Consider the following 12,043-nt stretch of genomic DNA (forward strand, 5'->3'; position numbering starts at 1 on the left):
CAAAACAAAAAAGAAATAAATAAAAGTAGGAGAATCGCAGCGCAGAAGAACGAAGAAACCCGGAGAAAATGCAGGCTACAGGAAGACCCCAAGTTAAATGCATTTATTTATAGCACATTTGACCACTCGATAACTTCCTTATGTGGTTTGTGTGTAAACAAAGAAATCATTTCTTTTTTATTTATTTATTCAGATATATGTATGTAAGTATCCCGCAACGAGAATAGAAGATTTACTAAATTGGGGGTAAATGTTGTGAAAAGGGGGAGGCAGGTGGGCTGATACTATACACCTGCCTGCAGGAGATGGATAGTTTTGTATTGCAGATTGCTACCGGTAAGAGAAAATGCTAAATTACTCAAGCTTTTATTCATTTGATTTAGAAGGAAATTATTAGATACTGTCTAAACAGTTTAAGTTAATCTAGAAAATATATATGTTCATGTGAGTAGAAAATATGATTTCTCACATTATCTTTTCAATAGTTCACTGAAGCTCCATCGAAAGCCCTCTAAAGGAGTAATTTCCCAGTAATATTGAGCCACGTAAATCTGATTTCATTACCAGTACGAGCAATTTCCCAAAGGAGCACCTGCTGGAGCCCACTCCACTCGATTCTCCCTAAATCACTGGCCCGATCCCCTCTATCTACCCTCTTCCACCAATCTCGATGTGCGTTGGCCTTTCCCTTTGGCATCATTATGCCCATTTAATTATACCTTTTTGCGAGAACAACAATTTCCGAATAAATCACTCAATCAAAATAGAGAAAAGCGAATGCCAGGCGGACTCAACACATGACAGGACAGTTTCCCACAAAACGCTCACAGCGAGCAGAAAAGCGAAGAAGACGTCTTGGTCTCGGTCTCGGCCAGACCACATAAATACATCAAATGTCAAAAAAGCAAACTCGGCCCGCAGCCTGGCAGCAAAATACCAGAAGGATGGATGCAGGAGTGCAGTGGAGTGTAGTGGAGTGGAGCCGAGCCTTTTGGGGGGCTGGCCACATTAAATAGCAAATAATAAATTAATATGCCGTAAGTTAATAATTACAAGTCGAGATTCTCCCCGGCTACTGGAAAGCCAACCTCCTCCTCCTCCTTCTCGGCTTTATCGCCAGCATCTGTTTGTCCATCTTTGTAATGCCAGGGACCAGTTCAGTCTGGCGCCCCCAAGGAATCTCATTAAATGGTACTCGAGCCTTGCCTGAATGTGTTTGCTTTGTTTTTTTCCTTTTTTTTTTGTGATGGGGAAGTTCGGTTCGTTGCGATTGCAAATTGCGGAGATTGCCTTCTATTATATAATGGTCAGCGGTAGTAAGCGGACTTCAATGTTATTATCTGTATGGCACCATTCAATTGCATTCTTAAACAATAAATATTTATGCATTGCTTTAAATGCGTTTTAAAAATAAAAGATGGCTTTGTGCAATGTCCCACATTTGTTAGGCACTTCCTAGCACTTCTTCAATCTAAGAAAAATGCCATTAAGCGGGAAATATGCACTCGAAACATTCTCAAGTTATATTTTCATTGCATTTTTTTATCTTTCCAACACTCCCGTTCACTTTTTAATGGGTTACACCTTTCACAGCGTTAATTAATTTGGCAGAAGTTCAGGAAAAGTTTACATAACAGCAACGGAAACCGTTATTGCAACACCAGCGACTTGTTAGACAACACATCATTTTCCAGGAAAACCTCCATAGACCAATACCTCATTCCTCCACTTGTAATCTTCTGCAACAAGCTGACAAACATTGCAAACAAACAAAAATGTTCCTCTGTTTGCCAAGTGCATTGAACATTTTCAATGTCTCGACTGCAAAAGCAAAAGATACTAAAGTCGCTTGTGTACCTTTCAACCTTTGCTTGGGCTATCAAGTATCTACTGGGAAGGTCACTAAGACATCCTAGCAGTATTTGAGTTAATAACGTTATTTCAAATAGTCTACAAGTGCATTAAATTTATTACATATTAACAATATATTATTTTAAAGCATTGTTAAAGTCACCGGAATAGTAAATAAATGAACAATAAAGGTAATGCAGCGATTGCCAATTAGAAATATGACCAAAACTGTTAATGAGACACAAATTATACTACCCACGGCCAGCATAAAACTCAATTAAAGTGCAATTGCATTGTAAAGGCTCCTAAAAAGAGTGGAAGCGATAAAGCCATCAACAAATCAAGCACGTGAAATGACTTAATAACATCAGGAATCACCCAGAGTGAGCCGAATAAATGAGACGAGACTTGCGAGGAGAATTGTGAGGAGAGATCTCCAAGATACCCAAATGACTTAATGCGTGGAGCGAGAACTGTAAAGTCCCCACACATGCAACATGCAACATGTGAACCCACATACATAAATGGGGAAACTGGCAAGGCAACTGAGATCTTGATCTAGATCAGGAAGGAAATCAAGAGTCGTTATAATTGATTAACTGCAACAGAGTGCAGCGATGGAAACGTAGTATGCAGAGGAGTAAAAAAGAGGCAGTGCTCAAAAGAGCCATAAAATGCAGATGAAGAAGAGGCCGAAACAGGAAGACTATTTCACCCAAGATAGCCAAGAAGAAGAAGAAGAAGAAGCGGGCAGTCACGCATGCGCATTGCCCGTCTCCCTCTGCCGCAGTAGCCCCGTCTCTTTCTCAGTGTATTTTTCTATTTTCGGATGCTGGCCAGAAAGGGAAAACAACCGTTGCGCCAGCAGCGCGCTTCGTTAGAGAACAGCTCCAAAGAATTACGGTAAAAGCCGTTGCTGTCCTGCTCTCGCCTTGCCAGCACTGCAAACAAAAGTTTGTTCCAAAGGCAGTATCCAATTATATATCACAGTCGAATGTAAAATAAATTTCAATAAATGCCATTTAACTCACCTACCAAAAGAGGTAGATTTAATAAGTGATATTTTCTGATATTGCATATTAAATAGATTTGTTTGAATAACATTAACATGAGCTGAGCTAAAAGAATTTAGATTAAAAGTTATCTTGATTAAAATATTCCATATAACGACTGTGTTTTCTCAATACTAAAGAGTACATGAGATAATTAGTACTTTATATCTAATTGATTATTTCCAAAAACGGCGTTTTTCCCAGTGTAGTTGGTTGCTAGATAACTTGGCCGCTGGCAGAGGTCATAAAAACAGGAGGCGGGCGGGAGATTTTCGCTAGACTGACAGATGCGTGCAAGTTGGCCATAAAAGAGCCCCAACGAGCTGAGGAATCGAATCGAGCCGTGGAAATAATTTAGCTGACACAAGTCCGGTGCGCGTTGTCCAGTGTTCACTGTCCGCCGCAGAGTCCAGTCAAGTGTCCACTGTTCGATGTCCAGTGCTGGTCGTCGTCGTCGGCGACGTCGACGTTGTCGTCTTAAGGAAATGCATTAAATGAGAATCAGCCAGACTCTTGGCTCAAAGGAACAGGGGGGTCGGTAGGGTGTTGGTGGGGAGTGGGGGGCACAAGTTTGTAATTTTACAGTTAGAATCGTCAGTAGCCAACGGGCAGAGGGAATTTGGCTAGGGAAAAAGTAGACAGACAGCGACTACTGGACAATAAAATCAATCGAAGCACATCCCCTTGCAATCCCCTTTCTATCAGTTGGATAGAAATGCATAACCGATGGCCATGGAATCGGAAAGCTGAGATAAAAGCACTGGGATTGGCTTGCCATTTTCAGTTCTGGTACCTATTACTTATATTACATTAATCTGACGCAATCCGACTTCAACTGAGCGAGTTTCTATTAGTCCGTTATCCTCCTCGATTTGTATTACTTTTTTTCATTTTATATTAGTAATTGGTTTTTGCCGTTATCAATAAAGGTTGACTAAATATTTTGTCAATGCAAAATTAGTCATTTCTTTTACGACATCTTTAATTATTTGTTCCGATAATAATTCTTCATTTCTCTTTAGTTTAATAGTATTGATTTAAAAATTCATTTTAAATGGTTTCCGCCTTTTAGAGTCTCCACTGTGCGTGCCCAAATTATGAAAATATTTCCGCATTGCTGTGCATTACACTCAGTAAACAAAGCAATACAGGGGAAGTTAAGACAAAGCTGAATCGAGACTGAGACCGAAAGAATTTATCGAATGCCCGGCTGAATCGAATCCTAATTAGGACAGATTTAGAAAGGTAGATAAATATTATAAAGCTATCAGAGACGGGCTCCCCTTCCATGAGGGAATGTATGCCAATCTGTGGCCATATTTTTTATAGATTTCCATAATAAATCTTTGCAGTCAATTGGCCAATACCAGACCAGGCAGTAAACCCGAAGCGAGAAGATTTGCAGGGAGCCCAAAGATCTGTCCATGACCTTCTTTGGATGGAGATGTAGAGTGAAGTGCGGAAAGTTCTCGAGATCTCGAGAGGGGCGAGGTATTTCTGGGCACGACTTTGAACTTGGTTCGGATTTGGTTTGGTTTTAGTTTTGGTTTTGGTTTTGGTTTGGTTTTGGTTTCGGTTTTGGATTTTGGGATCAGCATAAGGACAAATTGTGCCCAGCATTTGGCATGCAAAATGCGATCTTGTCTAACGCGACTCTCTAAATCTTCAAATTATATGCTGGCCGGGCCGAATCGTGCTGAGGAAAACCTCAGACATTTTCTTTCACTATGTCGTCCAGGGGGTTCCTGTCCCTTTCCATGGATTTTCATGTCCAACCGAATGAAATAGAAAGAAGATGATCTTCTGCGGCTGGGCTAAGGCCTTTCTAGGTCGACTTCAGGCAGCGATTAGTGGCTAGAAATAATTTCATCCTCTTTCTCCGGCATCTTTTCATTTTATTTCGTTTATAATCAAAAGTAAAATGATTGCGATTTCGTGTTTTGGGTTTTATTTTTCTTTTTTTCCTCGCGAATTGACTATTTTTCTTAGAAGATGACCCAGTTGCTTGCTTTTTCATTTCGCATTTTGTGGTAATGAAAGTTTGGAAATCAGCTTGACTAAGTACGCGCAGGAAATTCTTTAAGGGCTTAGAAAAATACACCTAACTTTCTGTTTATCTGAGTTCAGAATTGCAATTTAAGACAAGAACGCTTGCGTAAGGCGTTAGAGTGGGCGTGACAAGATACAAAATTAAACTTGCATTGCGTCTATGCCCCTGATATTTTCAACAAGCATAAAAATGCTTTTATAGTTCCCAAAATCTCGACGTTCATACGGACGGACAGACTGATGGACATGGCCCGATCGACTCGACAAGTGATCCTGTTTAAGAATATATATACATAATAGGGAACGGAAACGATTTCTTCTACCTGTTACATACTTTTCAACGAATCTGAAACATTGTAGTAATTTTGCTTACATGTTCCCCCAACTTTGAGCTTTAATACGTAATAGCTGTTTCTGACTTACCTCATCAAAGGACCCACTACCTAAACACCAAGCCCCAACACATTTCTACAAACCGCAAAAGCCTAAGATTTATATTCGCGTAACCGCAACTGTTTAAATAAGCCTGACCACCTCTACAACGTTCAACGCTGCGTATGAGTAATGTCAAAATCAATACATTTACTGTTGCCGTATGAGTCAATGGCGATGACAAATTATTGAGTTAAAGGCGCTTAGAAATCACTTATTGTCACACAAAACATTCGATGACACTTAAACCTAAGAAACTCTACTACTTCTACTACTGCTTTAATTGTTAGTCAATTTATTTTATTTGAGTAAGACAAAATTATTGTCACAATTTGTTCATAAAATGAAACTTTATTTACATAGCTATTATAGCGAGAAAATTTAGCAAAGATGTGACTTGAAAACTTGTCAAAGTAAACAATAATAATAAATCCTACTAGGATGCACTAATAATTAATACCTTTTAAAAAAGTGCACCAAACAAATAGCAAATGTTAACAACGATTGTTAGAGTGCAAATAAGTTTACCTTGTTTGGCTATCAAAGCGGTTCGTCTCTGTAGGCGATACATGTTGACTGGACTGTGTTGGGTATTGATTTAAAAACTTCACTTTGCAGAGGGTAAAACTTCACAAAAAGAAACAGTTCATTGTTATGGACTTGCTTTGTTTTATTATTATCTGTAACAGTTATTTTCGTAACTATTTGCGTCCACTTTCAGCTACACCCGCGCCACACAAAAGAGTCGCGTTGGAGAACACAGAGTTTCAGTGGTCTGTTTCTGGTTTGCAAAAGTCGGAGGTCTTAACTGGAAATCGAGTTACGAACGCCGCTTGGACCGCTTGAGATGACGTGCAAAATTGAACTGAACTGAAAATTGAACTTCCTGCTGCTTGCAAAAAAGCAAACAAGTAAAAAAAAAAAGGGAGAAGAAGAAGAATGGAAAAAATGTTATATCTGGGGATCGAAAGAGGCGAGACCTCGTGTAGGAGTCTGTTGGACGCGAGAATCGAGAATCAAGCAACTGCAACTTGTTTGGCTCTCTGGCTTTACCAGCCTCCCCCCCAACACCCTCTTTCTTCAGGCTGATCCCCGCTCTTTCGCTAGTTCTGTCGCACATCAAGAGCACAATCAAGTTGAGAGAACTTTTTGCAGCGAACGAGTCGCGGAAAAAGCGCAACAAAAAAAGTAAAGATCTTCAACGAGGCATAAGGTAAACAAAACAGGCTGGAAGCAACAAAAACAAATGCAAGATCGGGGGGCCGCAAAGAAGAACTTGTTTCCATTGTCCATAGTTGGGGTTGCACGGCCAGTCCTCCGACTTAAGAGTAAGAGCGCACAAAGAGAGTCTGCTGGGCTAAGAGAGGTTCGAAGCGAGCCCGTTTGGATCGAACAAGTTGGACTTGCAACGCATTGGCAGTGAACTTGGAGTGAGGCTGACTTGATCTTGAGTTTTCTGCATTGGGCAATCGCAATTAAAGAGATGCATTAAATGCTAGCTTACAGCACTTGGAGCACTCACGTCATCAATTTTGTTTAATTTAAAATGCATGAGCACGTAGATATTAGTAACCTATTAAGTTCTTTTAGTTGTGACAGTTTTACTACAACAGTTAATAATCTTCAAATGTCGGTTTTGAGCTTTGACATTTAACAGAAATTTATTTGCCAGTTAGTTTTTGAACATTCGACCTTGTGAAGTCGGTGATCTTTTTATGATTGATTTTTATGCTACTGTCACTTGAAGTCAGAAACTAAAATCAATCAACAACTTATATGTTAATGATTATCAAACAGCCCGCATCCTTATGAGTAATATTTTAATCTGTTGGTGAGTTACATAAGTGTACTTATAAGTATAAGTTCATATATGATCTACAAATTTTGTAGATATTATTAGCTCCATACTACTTAATTCCCTTGATAAGTACGATCCATAAACAAAATGCTCAAGCATCCGCAGTTAATAACCAATAGCTACCGTGTAATGCACCCTGCAACGACTTTTTCCCTTCAAGATGAGATGACTTTTTTAGCCAATTATGCAAAGGGAACGAGAAGGACTGTAAAAGTTGACACATAAAACGCGATATGGGCGATTCTCCACGACATTCGAAATCAATAATCAGATCGTTGATGTTGCGTGTAAACGAGCCATCAAAGGCCATAAAAATTAGCCCATGGCCCTTACCCCAAAACGGTCGTAAAAGTGAAGAAACCAAAGCGATCCTCGCAGTAAATGTGCCATAAGCCATAAAGCGAGATTTGATAGTTGCATAAACCCATAAAAATCGATACTAGCCGAGAACGTTTTACATTTTTAATGCCCTCAGAATGAGGCAACAAAGTAGTGTGACCAGAATCGAGCTTTAACCTGACAACTACTATCTGAACCAAAACAAAAATACGAGACAGAATGCCAAAAAACACAGATTGACTATAAAGCGTGAGAACATATTCATAGGTAAATTGAGATCCTAATCTATTGAGTTGTAAATCTTCTGCGGCACGGAGGCCAAAACACAGGTTTGGCATGTAAATTTGATCGTTTCGGTTTCTTCAACCTCTCGATCGGCTACCAGAACAAAATATTTTGTCAGTAGAAGCCAAATAAATTGCCTCGGCTGCAAACTTTGACCCAATTCGATGCTTGACCAGGAATATATATGTGTAGCTATATCTGCAAAGTCAGTAACGAGTTTTATTTGTTTTCAAGTGGCGGCGAGGGGAGGCATCAATCTGGAAGTTTGTTGAACTTGATTAGGTTTTTCTGTAGGGGGCGTTACTTTAGATCTTGTATCTTCTTACGATCCAACATGGGAAGTTTACAGGCAATGTGTCAGGTTTGCCGCCTATGTGATTAATGTAACTGTTATAATAATAAATTAACTCCATACAATTTTTTATTATTTTAATATATAAAAAGCCTATTCAAGTTTAAGCAAACTTATAAAAAAAACTGAAAAACTTTAGACTTGAAATTGGGCGACGACATATTACTTCAAAGCGATTATCAAATTGTAATCTACCTATAATCCCCGACTCTTGAGACACATTTTTAATTATATTACATAATACTTCCATATTCAAACAGTCGGCTATTTGGCTGGTGCCAATTGCCACTCTACTTGAAGTGGCTGGAGCCCAGCAAAAAGATCTGTTTCTTGGCTTTAATGGTCATAGGAAAACATTTCACGAATTTTTTGCAGCAGTTTTGAAATCGAAAAAACTCAAGCAAAAACAGAAAACAAAACCCACCGAAAACCAAACAAAAGAAAGCTTCGCACGGGCCGCAGACAAGACTTTTGTGTGCTGGCGAGTGCGATCCATCTACAGAGTACGAAATCTACTTATTTTCGCATACAAAAATCATTAAATGCGATCATTGAACTGCGACTTCAGTAACGAAATCTACCACCGAAAATATGAAGAGCGAGAAATGGAGAATGGGAGTCACGCAGAAAACACTATTCAACATCATCGCTTAAAAATATAAATTATGGAATCTTGCGGCGCGTCTGGCAGATTAGCCAGCAAATCAATAGGGGGAAATTAATCAAAAGAGTTCGCTCGAATTTGTCACACAATTAAAATAAATTCTTTAAGATTCCCAATCATTAATTTCAATTTGTAAGCCACCAAAAAAGCAACGCACACACAGTTTCAATTGGCATTTAATTGCGTTGAGAGGTTGAAGAATTCATTGGCGACAGCCGCCAACCAATCGATACAATTTCGATTTCCCACTTCCAATTTCGATTTTGGTTTCGTTTTGGAATGCCTAAAGCATTGTGACCTTCAGCACTCATTGAGATTTCGTTCACTCTACTTGATTCGCTTTATTTACTCAATTATATCGATATTTATTGTGATTGTTATTGAATTTTCATTTGGGGATTTGCTCTTTTTGCTTTCGACTGTGAGGCTTGAAATTCCGCAAGTCGGTTCAGTAGTTTAATTAGAGTTTATGAATGATCAAATCTGTGACTTAACTATAACATGAAATGGGTTACTGTACTTCCTAGTTTATAATAATATATACATGAATTATCTCCATCTCCATTTTTCATCTCAGCAGTCTCCATCAGTTCAGTTGTCAATTCCACTGGCTTCCTGACTCTTATCAGCTTATATTTTGTAGAACGTCAACTTCTGGTTCTCTGTCATTACTGAGATCGTTGCTGCTTCTTAATTTCCAGATATTCCCCATATTATTATGGCCAATGATCGTGTCTAAATGAAATCTATTTTTTGTCGTAGTCAGCTTTTTCCTCTTGCCATCGACTCACTCATGGCTAATTTGGCATTGGAAAGAAGACGGCAATAAAGCCCCACTAATGCGATTACATTACAGGTCTTATGTACCTGCTCCCCAATAAACTCGCACAAAGAGCCGCTTAATACGAGCTCCAACTAATAATAAAAGTGAAAAAATTCATACATGAACCAGACGAGTCGGTGACCACAAGTACATATGTACTTCAAAGTCTATGTACTTGAGGTTACCCAAGAAATTTCTAAAGTCAATGAACGTTGCGTAATTTCAATTGGGCTTTTGGTCAGTGAAATGAAGGAGCACATGTAGTTTTTTCATCTCGGAAATGATGAGAATGAAATTGCATTTAATATTTTCTGGGTCTCAAATGTAATTAGGAAGTGGGAAGAGAGTGAGGCAAAGTAATAGCTCTGCTGGTCATCAGACTTACCCATTTCGGGATATAAATACCATTTAAGGAGAATCTAACACATATGGCAATGAAACTGATTCTTAGCTCACCTGAAAAGAAAGAGAATTCAAAAATAACATGATTACGTATATTAAATTACATATTTGGTTTAAGTAAATGAAGAAATTATTAGAGAATTTTAAATCAGAATATTAAAAACTTTCAATCTTTTGCCAGTTGAAAAACTTTCACTCTCTAAACAGATTTTATATTAACATTTTTGTCTGCCATGCGTCACAAGTCACAATCGATTAGGTAAAAATCACCTTGAACACAATTGACTGATTTTCAGTTTCCGATTTTGTCCTGAAAAATGTACAACTACTTTTTGTATGTTTTCTTAAACACAAAGAAACCATCATAATTCGCTGTGACAGCAATGGACATACAAACATAACTCTTTTTTGGCCTAATCTCCGACCACTCGAGAAAAATAAGCCAGCCAAATGAGATAAGCAAAAACAAAAAACAAAAAATAAGGAATAATTTATAGTTAAAGTTGTAGTTGTCGGCTTATATAAATGGGAAATTAATTGCTTAATTTAGTGGAATGGATTGCGAGAGTTTACACAAAAGGCAGCGAATGGAAATCTTCGGCTCTCGGCTCAGTTGGTCGTCTGACAGTTTTATCACATTATTAATAAGAAATAGAGCCATAGCCATCGCACATAGCTCGTGGCCGATACCAGGAATAGGTCTTTATTCGCAAGATTTTCTGTCGTTCTTTGGATTCTTGGTGTTCTTTGGATTCCCTGGTTTCTGAGAGCGCATCTGTCAAGTTTTCCACGCCCTCGTCTGGTCCCAAACTGTCAACGTGGCCATAATTCATAATAAAGCGGCAACGGCGCCGTCGATTCTTGTCCCTCTTGTTGTTTCTGTGGCCCTTCTTTTTTTCTCTGTTTTTTAGCCCACGCTAAAAGTCCACAACAACGCGCTAAATACACAAAAAAAAACGAATAAAAAACAGAACACTGAACATTGAACATTGGGCGGGCGAAGGAAGTTCGCGCAGTCAAGTCAACAAAAGCAGTCCAGAAATGGAAAGGAAGCCTGGCGATGAAAAGGAAACCGAAACTGCATTGCTCTGGGAAAATTCGAAAAAACGTACGGCCTTCAAAATGATATTAAACAGAAAAACATTTACTAATCGGATTTACAACTTTCTACAAAATAATAAACATATAATATCTAATAAGTGAACGAACTATAAGTTACTTTGATATATATCTGTATATCATTTATATTTCAAAAACTTCTGCGTTGCTTAACTCCCTCAATTAACTTAAGAGTATCTTACAATATTGGTAGGGTTGGGTGATATTGTATTTACTGGACACATATCCATGATTCTAGGTGTAGCTGCTTTTTATTTGCTGACTTTTGTTATCGCCCGGTGTCCGCAGTTCGAGGAACGCCAACAAATTGCTGAATCCTTGACTCAATTGTTCTGCGTCCAAAGTAATTGCAACAAAAAGCTCGTAAAATGAATATGCGATTTATGTTCGGAAATGGTGGGTTTTAGATAAAAGAACCAATAAAGGAGAATCAGTCCAAGGAGTCCTGTTTATTAGAAACAATAAATTGAGTTATATTTTAAATACTTTTGGTATGACTTCAGTCGTATTAGAATTGTTACAGACTTGCTAATTTGCAGTATCATAATCAGGATTCTGTGGACGTACATCAACGGCTTGCCAACTCTTCTACGTACCCATAACTATTCCCATTTACTAGCGATCATTTCCACCATCTAAGTTATGCCCGCTTCCCTCCCATTTCCCTCCACGAATCTTATTAAAAATATCTGCTGTTGCTTTTCCCCCCATTAGTGATTCGAGCTGGTCAATAATAAATTCAGAATGCTGCAAAACATTTCGCAGCGCCATATCTGTGGCCAACTGTTCGGATGTTTGGATGTTCGGCCGGAGATGC

General features: G+C 38.6%; 1 protein-coding gene across 3 annotated transcripts in view; it reads right to left on the minus strand.

Annotated features, from left to right (window-relative positions):
• Positions 1-12,043, minus strand: part of LOC120447468 (serine-rich adhesin for platelets) — a 113,921-nt gene that overhangs the window by 54,597 nt on the left and 47,281 nt on the right. Inside the window, exon 1 of one of the 3 annotated variants that reach the window (XM_044005906.1) lies at positions 5,913-6,184. The exons of the other annotated variants lie outside the window; for them this stretch is intronic. Within the exon in view, the coding sequence (XP_043861841.1) occupies positions 5,913-5,955 (43 nt within the window). The 5' untranslated portion in view covers positions 5,956-6,184. Of the gene's footprint in view, positions 1-5,912; positions 6,185-12,043 lie in introns of those variants that run through there. 3 annotated transcript variants of the gene reach the window in all.

The sequence above is a fragment of the Drosophila santomea genome, chromosome 3L (genome assembly GCF_016746245.2).
Source record: "Drosophila santomea strain STO CAGO 1482 chromosome 3L, Prin_Dsan_1.1, whole genome shotgun sequence".
Lineage (NCBI taxonomy): Eukaryota > Metazoa > Arthropoda > Insecta > Diptera > Drosophilidae > Drosophila > Drosophila santomea.